Here is a 17084-nt window from a genome sequence, read left to right on the forward strand (position 1 = left end):
AGGATAATGATGATGATGGTGGTGCGGAGAGCGAGTGATAAATTGTGAATGCAAAGGAAGTCATCAAGCCAAGCCAAACCAAGGCAAGCCAGGCCAAACTGGGCCGAGAGAATGTTACCTCAAGCGCAGACAAAACAGTTTAATTAAAATTATTATTGTAATTTAATGGAATGTAAGGAATTATTATTTTTATATGCTACACACACACACACACATACAAGGAGACACACACAGACTTTTGACATACATACACGCACGCAACAGCAGACAGTTAGACTGAGATAGCACACACACACACACACGCAAACACACACACGTGAGTATAAAAATAAATTACATTTGTATGAAGATTGGCGCTGGCCTGCACATCATATATTTTCATTATCAAAACAGAGACAAAGTCGAAGACTCGCCTCACCTCGGCGGCTCTCGGCACAACTGAGGATGAGGCGAATAGCAAAAAAAAAAAAAAAAAAAAAAAAAAATGAAGTAAAAACAACAACAAAATGTAGCATAGCCGAAAGGAACGCCAGCTGTTTGATGCGATTAGAAACCCTCTAAGCAGCAGCGGCAGCAGAGGCACCAGCATCTTTCTCTCGCTGTGTGTAGCGCACTCAAGCGGAGCAAATTTCCTTTAAGGCTTGCGCTCCCGCTGCGTTGCGCTCTCTGCCTTTGAAATTTCCCTCTCTTGTGCTATCGTTGTCGGTTTTGTTATGCTTGCCTTCGGCTCGGCTCTGTGTGTTTGGCATTCGGGTGAAGTGAAGTTCGACTGAGGACCGTCTCTCTATTTAAGTGAGAGTTGCGCACGTTGCGGCAGTCAGTCGACACTCAGCTAACGTGCGCGCCACATATACCACATAGAGACGACGCATGTACGTCGCATGCTAGCACCACAACGTGAACCGTTACAAGTTAACCCCAGCGACAGCAAAAAGAAAATACCAAAAGTGATAATAGAACGTCGCGAGTGGCCCGCAGCAATTAAAAATTCCAACAAGGTTCCTAACAAAAAAATAAAAAAAAAAATAAATTAAAATAAAAAGTAAATTAAATAAAATAAACGAAAATACATTAGTGTGATGTGTCTATGTACATTCTATATGATGTGTGGCCGGGAGTAACAGTAAACCGTAAAGTTGGCCACGCCAATTGCGATTACGATTAACATCAACTCAAGCCCCAGCCCCGATTTGTGAACTGTGCGAGCGAGCAGCGAAGGGCAGCGGAAGCAGCCGCAAATATGTGTCCAAAGTTTTTGGCCAACAGCAAGTGGAATTGATTTTCGTTGCGTTCTTTTCATTTCAACCCGTTACACTCTCCAACAAAGATTAACTAGAGGAGAAACTCACACAAACCCGCGCACCCACACACACACACGCACACACATACACATAAAATGTTGAATCCATTGTGCCAGTGCCTTCTACTTCAGCTGCTGCTGCTAATTGCGAGCGGCATCAGCAGCCAGGATGCTGTGACAACCCACTCGGAGTCGCTGTCGGGCAGCAGCAAGAAGCATCAGCAGCAGACGCATTCTCACTCGAACGCCATCATGGGCGAGGCGGGCGTGTCCAGCTCACAGCTGCTGCCGCCCTCGACGCCGGCACGCACTTTGCGTCCCATTTCTGGCGGAGATGCGGGCCTCTATGATGCGCCCGACGACTGCCACTTTATGCCCGCTGCCGGGCTGGAGCAGCCGGAGATAGCACTGACGTGCAACCTGCGCACGGTGAACAGCGAATTCGATACAACCAACTTCAGTGTGATTCCCGCGGAGCACACGGTGGCTCTGCACATCCTGTGCAACGACGAGATCATGGCCAAGAGCCGGCTGGAGGCGCAGTCCTTTGCCCATTTGGCACGCCTGCAGCAGCTGTCCATACAGTACTGCAAGCTGGGCAAGCTGGGCCGCCAGGTGCTCGACGGGCTCGAGCAGCTGCGCAACCTCACGCTGCGCACCCACAACATACTCTGGCCAGCGCTGAACTTTGAGATCGAGGCGGATGCCTTTGCCGTCACCAGGCAGCTGGAGCGATTGGACCTGAGCTCCAATAACATCTGGTCGCTGCCCGACAACATATTCTGCACGCTGTCCGCCCTGTCCGCCCTGAACATGAGCGAGAACCGTCTGCAGGATGTCAATGAGCTGGGCTTCAGGGACCGCAGCAAGGAGACGGCCACCTCCACGGAGACCAGCTCCAGCGCCAGCTCCACGACAGAGGCGGGCAGACGCGCTGGCAGCTCGTGCTCCCTCGACCTGGAGCTGCTCGACGTCAGCTTCAATCACTTTGTGCTGCTGCCGGCCAACGGCTTCGGCACGCTGCGCCGCCTGCGTGTGCTGCATGTGAACAATAATGAGATCTCGATGATAGCGGATAAGGCATTGAGTGGCCTGAAGAACCTGCAGGTGCTGAACCTGAGCTCCAACAAGATTGTCGCCCTGCCCTCCGAGCTGTTCGCGGAGCAGTCCAAGACCATTCAGGAGGTCTACCTGCAGAACAACTCCATCAGCGTGCTCAGTCCCCAGCTCTTCTCCAACTTGGATCAGCTGCAGGCCCTCGACTTGTCCTTCAACCAAATCACCTCCACGTGGACGGACCGCAATACATTCGTCGGTCTCATTCGGCTCGTCCTGTTGAATCTGTCGCACAACAAGCTGACGAAGCTGGAGCCGGAAATCTTCAGCGATTTGTATACGCTGCAGATTCTCAATCTGCGCCACAATCAGCTGGAGAACATTGCCGCCGACACCTTCGCGCCCATGAACAACCTGCACACGCTGCTCCTGTCCCACAACAAGCTGAAGTACCTGGACGCCTATGCCCTGAACGGGCTCTATGTGCTCTCGCTGCTGTCGCTGGACAACAATGCGCTGATCGGAGTGCATCCGGATGCGTTCAGGAACTGCAGCGCTCTGCAGGACCTCAATCTGAATGGCAACCAGCTGAAGACGGTGCCACTGGCGCTGAGGAACATGCGCCTGTTGCGCACCGTCGATCTGGGCGAGAACATGGTCACCGTGCTGGAGGAGAACGCCTTCAAGGGGCTGGGCAATCTGTATGGCCTGCGTCTGATTGGCAACTACCTGGAGAACATCACAATGCACACGTTCCGGGATCTGCCCAGCCTGCAGATATTGAATCTGGCGAGGAATCGCATCGCCGTCGTCGAGCCCGGCGCCTTCGAGATGACCTCCAGCATTCAGGCCATACGCCTGGACGGCAACGAGCTGACCGACATCAATGGCCTCTTCAGCAACATGCCCTCGCTGCTCTGGCTGAACATCTCCGACAATCGGCTGGAGAGCTTCGACTATGGCCATGCGCCCAGCACGCTGCAGTGGCTCGATCTGCACAAGAATCGCCTCAACATGCTCTCGAATCGCTTTGGGCTCGATGCGGAGCTGCGCCTGCAAACGCTGGACGTGAGCTTCAATCAGCTGCAGCGCATTGGCCCCGCCTCCATACCGAACTCCATTGAGCTGCTGTTCCTGAACGACAATCTGATAACGACCGTGGACCCGGACACCTTCATGCACAAGACGAATCTGACGCGCGTCGATCTCTACGCCAATCAGATCAACACGCTGGACATCAAGTCCCTGCGCATTCTGCCCGTGCACGAGCAACGAGCGCTGCCCGAGTTCTACATCGGGGGCAATCCCTTCACCTGCGACTGCAACATCGACTGGCTGCAGAAGATCAACCACATCACCTCCCGCCAGTATCCGCGCATCATGGACCTGGAGACGATCTACTGCAAGCTGCTGAACAATAGAGAGCGCGCCTACATCCCCCTGCTGGAGGCGGAGCCCAAGCACTTCCTCTGCACCTACAAGACGCACTGCTTCGCGGTCTGCCACTGCTGTGAGTTCGATGCCTGCGACTGCGAGATGACCTGCCCCACCAACTGCACCTGCTTCCACGACCAGACCTGGTCCACCAACATCGTCGAGTGCTCCGGCGCCGGCTACTCCCAGATGCCACGCCGCGTGCCCATGGACACCACCGAGCTCTACATCGATGGCAACAATTTCGTGGAGCTGGCCGGCCACTCCTTCCTCGGCCGCAAGAACCTGGCCGTGCTCTACGCCAACAACTCGAACGTGGCGCACATCTACAACACGACTTTCAGTGGACTGAAGCGGCTGCTCGTGCTGCACCTGGAGGACAACCACATTGTGTCGCTGGAGGGCAACGAGTTCCACAATCTGGAGAATCTGCGCGAGCTCTACCTGCAGTCGAATCGCATCGCCAGCATTGCCAACGGCAGCTTCCAGATGCTGCGCAAGCTGGAGGTGCTGCGCCTGGACGGCAATCGCCTGATGCACTTCGAGGTCTGGCAGCTGGCCGCGAATCCCTATCTCGTCGAGATCAGCCTGGCGGACAATCAGTGGAGCTGCGAGTGCGGCTACTTGGCCCGCTTCCGCAACTACCTGGCCCAGAGCTCCGAGAAGATCCTGGACGCCGCCCGGGTCAGCTGCATCTACAACAATGCGACGAGCGTGCTGCGCGAGAAGAACGGCACCAAGTGCACGCTGAGGGACGGCGTCGCCCACTACATGCACACCAACGAGATTGAGGGCCTGTTGCCGCTGCTCCTGGTGGCCACCTGCGCCTTCGTGGGCTTCTTTGGCCTGATCTTCGGGCTGTTCTGCTATCGGCACGAGCTCAAGATGTGGGCCCACTCGAGCAGCTGCCTGCTGACCTTCTGCTATCGCTCGCCCCGCTTTGTCGATCAGCTGGACAAGGAGCGGCCGAACGACGCCTACTTCGCATACAGCCTGCAGGACGAGCATTTCGTCAACCAGATCCTGGCCAACACCCTGGAGAGCGACATCGGCTACCGGCTGTGCCTGCACTACCGCGACGTGAACATCAATGCCTACATTACGGACGCCCTCATCGAGGCTGCCGAGAGCGCCAAGCAGTTCGTGCTGGTGCTCTCCAAGAACTTCCTGTACAACGAGTGGACACGCTTCGAGTACAAGAGCGCGCTCCATGAGCTGGTGAAGCGTCGCAAGCGCGTCGTGTTCATACTCTATGGGGACTTGCCGCAGCGCGACATCGACCTGGACATGCGGCACTATCTGCGCACGAGCACCTGCATCGAGTGGGACGACAAGAAGTTCTGGCAGAAGCTGCGCCTCGCCCTGCCCCTGCCCCATGGCCGGGGCAACAACAACAAGCGGGTGACCGGCTGCCTGGCGGCACGCACCTCCTCGGTGAACATGTACGCCACGGCGCACGAGTACCAGGCGGGCGTGGGGGGCGTGCCGGTGCCGGTGCCAGTGCCAGTGTCCGCCTCGCGCATCGCGGACAAGCTCTACGCGGACTGCAGCAGCAACAACTATGCCACGATTAACGAGTGCGGCGCCCGCGGCTACAAGCCCATACCCACATCCGCCTCGGCTGCGGCGGCTGCCTGCAAATTCAATACGATGAACCAGCTGAGCAAGAAGCAGCGCGAGCTCAGTGTGGCCGGCATGGCCAAAACGCTCGAGCATCATCCGCACCAGCAGAGCCAGCAGCAGCAGCAGCAGCTTAATCGACGCAGCCAGCACGAGTATGCGGTGCCCGCGTATCTGGCCGCTGGCCAGGCGCCCGCCTACGACAGCGTGGACTATGCCAAGCAGCAGCTGCAGCAGCGCGGCAGCAACTGCGAGTGCATAGGCACGGCCAAGCGAGCTGCAAAGAGCCAAACGGTGTCAGGAGGAGCAGCAGCAGGAGCCGGAGCAGGAGCAGGAAACGGGCTGCCCAGCTCGTTCAGCTCGAACTTTGTGCCGCCAGCCGCTATCAGCGCCGGCGCCTACAACTGCAAGAAGCCCTGCAATTGCAACGCCGACGACGAGCTGCTCTGCGGCTGCGGGGGACTGGAGAGCGGCACGCAGAGCAGCGCCACGATGAGCAGCAGCAGCAACAACAGCCGGCAGCCGGAGCTGACGCACTACGAATCGAATCTGAGCCTCAACGAGCTGGACGATGGCGGGGCCAGCAAGCCGCTGCATGACCTGTGGGCGTAACCTAGCCAGGCGGAGGGGCAGGCGTGACCAGTTTGAAGAACAACCAGTGAATTTATAAGCAAGGCAAACTAACCTAAACTAAAACTAAAACTACAACTACAACTTAACTAAAAGCAGAAAACAAAAACCTACATTTAAATTAAAAACTAAATATAGTCAAGTTTATGGGTGCACAGAGAGGGGAAGGGAAGGAGCATAGCATACATTTGGGGGCGGCGGAAGAGACTGATACTTTTAGTTATTTGAATTAATTAAAATTGACTTAACCTGTACATAATATCCACTTGATACACTAAAAACGTTCGCTAATTTATTGCAGTGTATAATATAAATATAAATACTAATATATATATATATACGAATACGAGTATGAGTATGAATATAAATATGAATATGAATATGAATATCGATATATGAGAGAGAGGAAGTTCATTTAGCAGACGCATTTGTACATACAAAACTACAACTTAAATTATTAAAGCATTAATTATAAATAATAAATTAAATACCAATTGCAAACATAAATCGATAGAATATAAATTTGTTCAATAAACCAAAAAAGAAAAAAAAAAAAAAAAAAAAAACTACAAAAACAAAAACAATTTTATTTGCCATGCCAAAAAGTATGTCATAAATATACATATATGAATGCATTTTTTACAGCAGCGAAGGAAATAATATTAAACAATAGTAGTATTTAAATGAAAATTAATTAAATAGACCTGAGACACAATTATTGACAAAATCCAAGTCAGCCACAGAACAAATAAACGCGCCAGCCCCTGACGCAAATTAATTAGCGAATAAGGAAATTGCATGATGAAAATCAAACAATTAAATGCAGAGAAGAGAGAACGATGGAGGGCAGGAGCAGGCATAAATAAATACACAACAATGGACGGCATTAAAATAACTGCGATGAAAAAATAATAATAATATTCACAAAAATATTATTATTAATAGCTGACACTCAACGAATGCAAAAAAAAAAAAAAAAAGAAAAAAGAAATATAAATATCATAGTAAATCAAACACGCACACACACATGCACACAAAGACAAATGCATTTGCCTGGGGGCTATGCGATAATGACGCGCACGCTGATAACAATTAAGCTTACGAACCGCACACAATGAACCGAAACGAACTACCGTACCACTAACAATAGCACGCAATCCAACCAAGCAGAGTTCTGACTCGACTCAGTCTAAAGCTGAATGAAGCTAAATTGAATACTTTTCAGATGCTATCTGAAATTTGCATAGAATATGTGTTATTTCATTTTACATAAATTAGTTTTTATATTTAGTATAATTAATGAAAGATTAAATCAGACAAAAGTTTCATTTAAAGCTAAAAATATACTATGTAAATACAAATATTGAATTGAAAAATTTGAGCTTCCATATTCACAATTTATATTTCAAATAAATACGAGTATAAACAAAAATTTATTGAATTCAAAAACTGACCTATTTTACTATTTTATCAGTAAATTATTAAAAAAATATTTAATTTATTAAAAATAAAACTATATATGATTTATACTTTGCTCAATTCTTAGTGATTTATCGAGCTTAAACTATTTGAAGAGGCTAATGAATTTAGCTATTTTTATTTTTATGTCATGTTCGACTTAAAATTGGAACTAAATTTGATGAGTTCTTACAAGACTATGCAACTCTTTCTTTCAATTATTGAGGAGCCAAAAAAAAAAAAAAAAAAAAAAAATTCGCATTAAATAAAATTATTTCTCTCCAAGTTCTTCCAGATCTTTAAAGTTCTTGAAACTGTGCTTCATTCTAAGAGTATAAACTAAAACTATTTCTCATAAAGCTCTTTAATTTCTTCAAGTTACTTAAAATCCTCTCATATCTATATCATTCTAATAGTTCTGCCTCTTGCTAGAGTATTTCAGAGCCCAACTCATTTGTTGTAGCAGAATTCTCATTTATGCATGATTTTTGTGTATGTTCCATTCAATTTGTAAAGTATAATAAACTTTTGTTGGTTTGGTTTGGTTAATTGATTGAAGAAAACTGACGGAATTTGCAAAAAGTAAAAAAAAAAAGAAACAACAGAAATAACAGGATAAAATACAATGAGACGACCTTTTTTTATGCCATTCATGTATCATACAAAGCATTTAATGAAATTATTTAATGGCATGCCATTAAAGCAACAAAAGACAACAGCAGCAGCAACAACAACAACAACAACAACTACTACTACAACAAAATATGTGGCAGTTCGCAGGCATTTATTGTTGATTGAATTTTCGCAGCGTTTGGCGCAGGGCGTGGCCAAAAGGCGCAAAAGGCAAATGCGAACATATTTCAAAAAGCAAAAAACAAAAAAGAAATATGGGAAAAAAATGAGAGAAAGAAAAGCCAACACACACACACACACACACATAAACAAACACACACATGAATAAATTATAATGTATGTATATATAAACACACGCATACCCACACATATATTTATAAATATCAGAAACACACACACACACACATATACATTCCAGCATTGTATTGTACAACTGCCAATAAATTAAATGCGAATAAGACAGAAAAAACACGTTTCAAAACATTCCGAAAAGAATTTAAATGCAAGCAAAGCTATAAAAATAAAAATAAATAAAAAAACACACAGTAATATATACTAAATACGAATATTTACTAGCGTTTTAATTACAATTTAACAAATAAGCCATTGTAAATTGAGAAGTGAACAAAAGTTTAGTTTTTTTTTATCATTATATTATATATAAATATATATGCATATATATTTATTTTTATTATTATTCTAAAGAGACAAAAGCAGCAGTTGCTGTAAATTTTTAGCTAAATTTAATCGAAAAACACTGAAAAAAAAAAAAACAAAAACTTTCACTCATACATAAAAATTTTCACATTCTCAATTTTTAAAGAAAACTCGAATAAAGAAATCATATAAAAAGCTGAAGAAAAAGAGAATTACAAAAACTTTCCAATGCTGGCGAATGCACTTGATGATCTTTTACTTTTCTTTTTGAGTAATAAAAACAATTTGATAAATATTTCTTTATTTGCTTAATGCAAAAAGAAGCTTTTAACATAAATAAATAATTAAGTTTATTATTGTAAATTTTTCGCCCCTTCGTTCTACATATTTTCCAAGTGCCCGCAAAAGTATGCAACGAATTGTGCAGCCAGCAGGAGCCGCAGCTAAACATAATTTGAATCATCTCTTTTGGGTTCCTAAAGCAGCCACAATTATTACTTTAACATAAATCTAGATATATACAAATATATATATACTAAATTATGGAACGCAAAAGTTTTGTTTCTGTTTAATGTAAACATGGCCCATTATTTAGTTTGTAAGCGAAAATTTTATTTTAAATAATCGCAAAGCCGTTGCTAACTAAGTGACAGACATAAAATAAGTGAAGAAGAAGAAGAAAAAAGAGAAAACAAAAATCCAGCAAACAATAAACAAATTTATTTCAAAAATTCAAAACAATTCAAATTGCATTTTCTTTATAGCAATCGAGCTTAAATACATTTCAGCTAAAATAACTTTTTAGTTTGGTCTGCGCTTCGTGGCTGGAATCGAATTTTCCAGGAATGAGCTCGCTCTTCCATTATAATAATACATGCTTGGCAGGAATCCTTCAAGGGAGCAGCATACATATATCTAAGCAGCCCTGCAGCCATTTAGACTATGAAATGTTTTGATTAGCTTCTACTGCCAGTGTTTCTTAGAATTTATCAAGCATTTTCTCGGTATCTATGGAAATTGTTGATATACTATAGCTACATAGATTTAAGCTGTGTGTGTGTAACTTTTTGTTTTATACATAAATGTATTTTTTCATTAGCTTAAAAGCTCTTTAATAACACTGTCGCACAGGATTGAGTAACCAAGAAGCAAAGCATTTGAGACCAGTTTACTCATTAGCCAGGGATGAGATAGGGTTGTTCATATTCTCAGAATTTCAATAGGCTAAGCTGAGGATATGTATTGTACTTTTTAAAGTAATTTGAGAAGATGTCGCTGGGATAACTGAACTTCTATATATATAAACAAGAGCTCGCATCTTGTTAACTAAATAGCTCGTATAATATTATACAAACTAATTCAAATCATTTAAAAGTTTCGCTTTGACTATCTGTCAAACAGAACGAGGACTTTTATGATTGTCATTAGCATAAGCGTTATATAGTATATTTAAACTATATATATAGTATATAATATACATATATATATACTTCTCGTATATCACAAGTTATGCATTTTATGCACTTTTTTCCACATTTTGAGCCGCTTTCAAATTTCCATCAATTTGCATAATGCAATTGAATGAATCGCATCTCATTTTTCTCTCTCTCTCTCTCTCTCTCTCTTTCTGTCTCTCTTTTTAATGTGCATTCGCTCAAAAAGTGCGTACATTTAATCAACTTTATATGTATATGCACATATATATATAACTGTAAACAGTTTGACATGCATACACACACACACACACGCACGCACACACACACAGATAGAGACAGATACACTCACGTACTTTAATGAACTCTGCCACTTAACACAACCGCAAGCAATTCATATTCATATGAAAAGTGCTATACAAAACGCACGTTCAACTGTCCATCCAGTGCCACGCCCACCGCCTGCCTTTCGGACTGCTGCCCGCAGCAATCCCAGCGGCCGGCTGTGTTTGTTGTCCTTTTGGTCCTGCGGCCTGATGCCTGCTGACCGTGTAGGTGTCGACTGCTCGAGCCTGTCGAGTGGATATGCTGTGGATGCGGCGATAGCTTGGCACGCACTTTATGAGGCGGAAGCATTGGTCAGGCGGATGCCGAAAGGCGGAGGGGCTGGGAGAGTGGAGGAGCAAGGAACAACATAGGTGCGGCCTATTGTGGAGGCGTTATCCGGCTGGGAATAACATGAACTATGCATGCAGCTCAGCAGCGGATTAAGCTGAACACAAAATTTAATTTGATTTAATTGCTTTTCGCAAAAATCCATTTAAATTATAATGCGCGCACAATCGTTAAAGGGCTGCAGCATCAAAGGGGCATTTAAAGGCAGCGCCGAGCTGGGGGCGGGGCTTAGGCAGGTGGCAATGCATTGATGCATATTTGTGGAGCATGCACAGACAGTTGTCGAATGGTTGAATTCCTTTCATTTGGCTGCAATTAGACTGCATTTGCAGCATAAAGAGGGAGAGAGAGAGAGAGAGAGAGAGAGAGAGAGTGAGAGGGAGTATAATTTATGTAACATAGCTATAAATTTGCTCATTTTTTGCCCGCGTGTTGTTGTTGCTGTTGCTGTTGTTGTTGCTGTTGGCGTACTTTATTAACGGAATGCAATTAGCGAAATTTGTCAGTTAATGGCATCGAGCAGCTGATAAATAAGCCTCTCAATTTAATGCATTTTAGCAATAAATAATTTTTTGGCATTCGGCTGAGAAATGCAAAATTAATGCGTTTGCAATGCGAACAACTCATTAATAAATGGCTAAAATTAAAAGCATATTTTTTAGCACATAATTAATGGGCAGTCAGCAAATTTAGAAAACTAGGTCTCCGCAAAGCCCTTGACTCAGCAGAGCTGCAGTTGCATCAGCAGCAGCAGCAGCACCGGCCCAAATAAATAGGCAACAATTAAGAGCTGAAAAAAGAAGAAAAAAAGCTGTTTTAGCCGTAATTACGATGGCTGCTCAAAATTGCAGTCAAGTTGAGCAATTACCAAAAAGCAATTGTTCAATTGTTGTATTTTTCTACATCTAGAAAAGCCTTGACAATAGGAGGAATGAAAGAAAGAGACGGAGAGAGAGAGAGAGAGAGAGAAAGAGAGAAAGTGTGGGGAACTGCTGATTAAATAATGGCCAAAGTTAAAGAATTTCTATGAAATGTGTGAGAAATTTCTAAAAGTGCTAAACGGCGACGTAGCTTGCTATAGTAAATATTTGTGCTTTAGAAATTACACTGTGCTACATAGTTTTGGTAAGTAATGGGCAAATACTAATGATATTCTAATGAAATGCATATAGAATATGGGCTTACCTAAGATTCTATATATATATTATATACTTAAGATAAAATATATATATAGCTAATTTATTGCTAGCCTCAACTGTAAGCAGAGATTGGGGAACTTGCGAGAAATATATTTCACCTATATCAGATAAAAAGTCTTTAATTAATTCGTTTAGTCAACTGGATAATAAAAATGATGAATCTACTCTATATTAAGCGCGATGCGTGTCTGTTATGGTCAAATTGAGGCTGTCGAATATTAAATAGCGAACAAAATGAATAAATCACTCGGTTAGCCGACATCGTTCAATCAATTACCTGGGCTGCAGCCAATTGTGTGCAGGTAAAGCTGATTGTTTACAACAGATAGCCATCTTTGGTGACTCATCAACTGGATGTGATGTATAAATACAAACATATACATATATACAAATATAAAGGAGAGAGAGAGAGAGAGAGAGAGAGAGAGAGAGAGATCGATACTTTTTGGCTTATTGTTATTTTGTTCATCATCAATTTAATTTGTTAAAGCAAAAATCTCTGTGCCTGGCAGCAAATCAGATCTGATGTCACATTCACAATTTAGTTTTTGGTTCACAATTAAGACACAGCAGCCAATTACGGTGCTGTTTGTGTTTTAATGCTGACGTTTGCTTAATTGTAAATTATAAGCTCATAATTCAGGCCAGACACACATCAAGCACACATTTTAATACTCCCTGGTCACACATCACACACAGCCACGCCCACGCCCACACACACACACACACACACACACATACAGCCCAACTGTGGCTGTGGCTCTGTTTGTGGCTTGTTCTCAATAAAAATCTCATTCGCTGACGCATAACTTTTAGTTTTAATTAGCTGTATTATCTCCCTTGTTGACTGCTAATTGCTTTATTGCTTGCTCTGCACTCTCGATAGTATTCACGATAGTATTTCGCTTTTTGGGGGCATGTCCTTGCCGTTTCAAATCTACTCGTGCTTGTTTCTTTTTATTTTCTCTCTCTTTTTGCTTGTCGCAAGTTTATCAGCATGTCCCCGTTGACATTTATTGATTTTTGTCGTCCCTTGGCTGCTTGAAAAATGAAAACAAAAATCCAGCTAGCCAACAACAATGAGCCAAGAGTCAGCTGGCAATTCATAAACCCCAACCTCAGCAACAGCAACAACAACAACTGACCTACATATGCTCGCTGCTTGACTCTGAATCTGACTCGCATCTTGGGCGTCTGTTGTGCCGATAGCTGCTCTGTTTCAACTCGGCTGCTGCTGTGAAGAAAACCAGCTGTAAAAACACCACACCGAAGTTTGCATACTCTTTCGAATATTTATATTGGAGTATGTTTAGTTTAACCTATTTGCATGCATGAGAAAACTTCTTAAGCTGGCTAAGAAATCGCTTTAGCTGAACTTTACAATTGAGCAGTTTGTAGTCCTTTGTCTAATTTAGTTAATTAATTATTTATATTTAAATATTTTTATATTTTAGCAATAAAAACTCATGCCTAAAAGCTGCCTCAATTCGATTTCTTAACTAAATGTTTTATTTTTTAAATATTTATTTATATATTTGCATGTCTTCAAAGAGTTTTTCGTAGAGCCTGCCTCAATTCGATTTCTTTAAATTTTTTATAGCTTCTCCAAGACTTTGGCTTAGGGCATGCGTTATGTTAGCCACAGGGGCCATGTTTTTGGTTTCAGCTCTGGTCCAGCACTCAGCCCCACTCTTCTCAACCCCCCCCCCTCCGCCCTTTCCCCCTCTCTGTCTAACTGCCTTCGCCCGTTGGTCGCGTCTTTTATTTTATCGCCAATTTTGGCGCATTTTCGCTTCCCTCCCCCAGCCTAGCCCCCAATGTTTTTATGCGAAGCTAACCCCTCGTAACCCCATGGCGTCATTTCAGCTACTATCGACAAAAGATTTGGAGGCAAGTTTGTGCGTTGCACATGCCGCATGTGGCAAGTCGCTTTTAGTTTTTAGTTGTGTCTCGGGCATCCGCTGCGTCGAGTCTCGTTTCAGTTTTGTTTGTTTGTTTGTTTCGCTTTGCTTTGCTTTGCTTTGCTCTGGCTCTGGCTCTGGCTCTGCCTTTGCGTATGAGTGCGTTGTCGTCTTTTGGCTCAACTTGTGTCCTGCCACGCCCACCGTCGCGCACACACACTCGCACACACTCGCAGTTGAGGACCGAAAGTCAGCGTACTCTCATTTCATTCACAAGCAATTTATCCGTCCATTAGAGCGACGAGGATGAACGGCAGGGCCAGGCCAGGCTAGGCCAGGCGGGGCGAGGCGAGACGAGCGTTCGTCCTGTGCCCTTCTAGGATTACAGCTTCTGAACTAAGTGCGTCTGTGTGAGTGCCACACTCGGCACTCGCATGTGTGTGTGCGTGTGTGTGAGTTTGTTTTGCTTTTATTTATTCTCTGTTTTTGCTGGCCGTTGTCTCGTGTCCTCTTTGTTACGCTTAAGTGTGCGCATAGACATACATATACGAATGTGTATATATGTGTGTGTGTGTGCGTTGGGATTTCCCCTCCATGTGTCGTTGTGTAGTGTCTAAATAAGTTGAGAGTCAACTTACAAAGTAAACCAAAGATTCTTAATTGGAATTTTACAAATTCGTTGCCTCCTGTCTATGTGTGTGTGTGTTTGTGCCTGTCTCTGTGTGTGTGTGCGTGTCCTTGTCCTGCCGTTGGGCTGCTCAAATAACTTATCGCTAGCATAGTTGCATATATGAAAAATGAACGCATGAAGGCAACAAAAACACGACACAACAAAAAAAGAAAATAAGAATATATAAAATGAAAATAAGAAGAAGAAGAAGAACAACAACAGGGCGCAGCAAGTAAAACTTAAATAAGTATGTAACTCATATGGGGTGGGTTTCCACGAGGGGTTGGCGGGGCTTTATTTCTATTTCTATTTCTATTTCTATTTCTATTTCGGTTTTTTTTTTGCTTTGCCCCGCAGCGATAAGTGAAAAATTTCGACGTCTTTTGAGCAAGGATTACAAATTTGCAGCATCTTGAGTTTTTGTCTAATTCGAAGGGTTTGCCAAGGGTACGGCCGGGGGTTGTTGGGTTGTAGGTTTATTTCTTAGCTTATCTTATGTGAAGTTTCCCATGCGTATGTGCGTGTGTGTGTGTGCGTGTGTGTCGAGCGTAGGATTGACTTGGATTTACACCAAGCAACAACGTGACAGCTGAGTGCACCCTTGAAGGTTTCGTCGTTCGCCTTGGATTGATCGAAGAGCTTTGCAACATAAGCTGAGCTGAAGAGAGACAGAAATAGTGAGTGAGAGAGGGCGAGAGAGCGAGAGTTGGGAATTGAGTTACAATGAATGACAAAGGTCTACGTGAAATATGAATAGGGTAGGTCACAGTCGCTAATCTGATTAGAATTATTTGCCTCCTCCCCCCCTCCTGCAGCTGGGATTAAGCTGAAGGCATGGTAAGCCACTGCTGCTAGTTTCCATAACAATTCAATTATATTTCATTCTTCATTCTACTTTAATCCCTTTAACTTTTGCCTGCTCTCCACTATTTCGATGTATTTCGCATATCATCTACTAGTTCATATTTCCGACAGATTTGTACTGCTTATTAGATAACTTCCAGCTGCTTTCACTGAGCTCAGCTTAGAGCTTTTAAGGAATAGCCCATAAAAGTGTGTCCTTTCTCTTCACTGCAGCGGCGGCGGTGGGAGGGGCAGGGGGGAGTTACATAGCGTACGCAACAGAGCGAGTCATGGCAGGCGGGACAAATGGATAAAGAATAATGCCTAGCAGAGCAGATCCCAACTTACTCTCGCCTAATGTTATTGTTAACGGCTTAATGGAGCATTCCATCTTGGGGTATATAGATGTAACTGCTGCTCCTCATCCACAGCGACAAAACAGCAATAATAAGGATTATACACGGGCAATAATTACTAGATATCCCTCTTCTATCTCTTTCTACCGCTCTGACTCTCTTGTTGTTGCTTTTGTTGTTTAGTGGAGAGTCTGCTGGGTCGCCGTCGCCGTTGCCTTTGCCTTTTCGCACTGCTTCTAGCTTGTCCTTGCCGCTGGCTTCGTCTTTCAGCAGCTCCTTTTTACGCTCGAGGTTTCGCGGTTCGTTTACGTTTTCCACTGGGTGTGCCTGTGTGTGTGTGTCTGTGTGTGTGATTCAGTACCATCGTAATATGCACCTAATCCTTTTTACAAAATCATAATCACACAAAGCACAGAGCGTAATCACAGCAACGCAGCAGCAGCAGCAGCAGCAGCAGCAGCAGCAGCGGCAAGGACTCTGCGCAGTGGGTCTCCCCTGCTGCTCCTTTCGATCCACTCTGCCGCTCAGCCTGCTGTGCCCTGCTTCGGCATCTCTTCTAACATTCGCTTAGTTTGCTACTTTCAGTTTTAATGCCTTTAATACCAGTTTTCATAACTCGTGCGCTCACTGGGGCGCACAAACCCAGCAATTAACGCCAACAAGGCGTCCCCCTATTCTGAACGAGAGCATGCATAGTGTATGCGTGTATTTGTGTGTGTGTGTGTGTGGCAAAACCCTTTCGGCCAGGGTTGGCAAGCATCGATAGCCGCAGCCTTGAAAACGGCCCGACCCGACCGACAGACCAGAATACAGACCATCAATTAATCAAGGCCCAGACAACAACGACTCAACCTCAGTCACGCTCAACTCTTCTCTTGAATTTTCCCAACTTCATAGGGAAATCCAATACGAATAGGGGTGTTCCCTTTACTCGCCTAATCAAGCGCGCAATAACGAAAAATTATAAATTGATATAAATTTTTAAAAAATGAATTGTGCGCTCCCGTTTCTCGCCCTTCGCTGTTTGTGACATTTGACAATAAATATTTCTTTTTCCCTTATATATAGAGCCGTGCGAGCGAGAGGCGGAATGGGGCGGGGTCAAAGGGCGTGCAATGATGATGGATGACTCTGTGTTTCAGTTTTTCATCTGCTTGAACCGCATCTTTTTTTTTTTTTTTTTTGAGGGTTTTTGTGTTTTTGTTTCTGTCTGATAAAA

The 17084-nt window shown here is 44.2% G+C and overlaps 1 protein-coding gene across 1 annotated transcript; it reads left to right on the forward strand.

The window, feature by feature from the left end:
* Positions 1–804: 804 nt before the first annotated feature.
* Positions 805–6551, forward strand: LOC6582011 (toll-like receptor 6). Its single transcript, XM_002007688.4, has one exon. It carries the CDS (start codon positions 1397–1399, stop codon positions 6020–6022), a length of 4626 nt encoding a protein of 1541 aa, XP_002007724.1. The 5' UTR covers positions 805–1396; the 3' UTR covers positions 6023–6551.
* Positions 6552–17084: the final 10533 nt, after the last annotated feature.

Source organism: Drosophila mojavensis, unplaced genomic scaffold (assembly GCF_018153725.1).
Source record: "Drosophila mojavensis isolate 15081-1352.22 unplaced genomic scaffold, ASM1815372v1 contig_74, whole genome shotgun sequence".
NCBI classification, from domain to species: domain Eukaryota; kingdom Metazoa; phylum Arthropoda; class Insecta; order Diptera; family Drosophilidae; genus Drosophila; species Drosophila mojavensis.

Excerpts from the sequence above, each read along its gene's own strand:
- LOC6582011 (XM_002007688.4), top strand. The coding sequence starts at position 1,397 with ATGTTGAATCCATTGTGCCAGTGCCTTCTACTTCAGCTGCTGCTGCTA.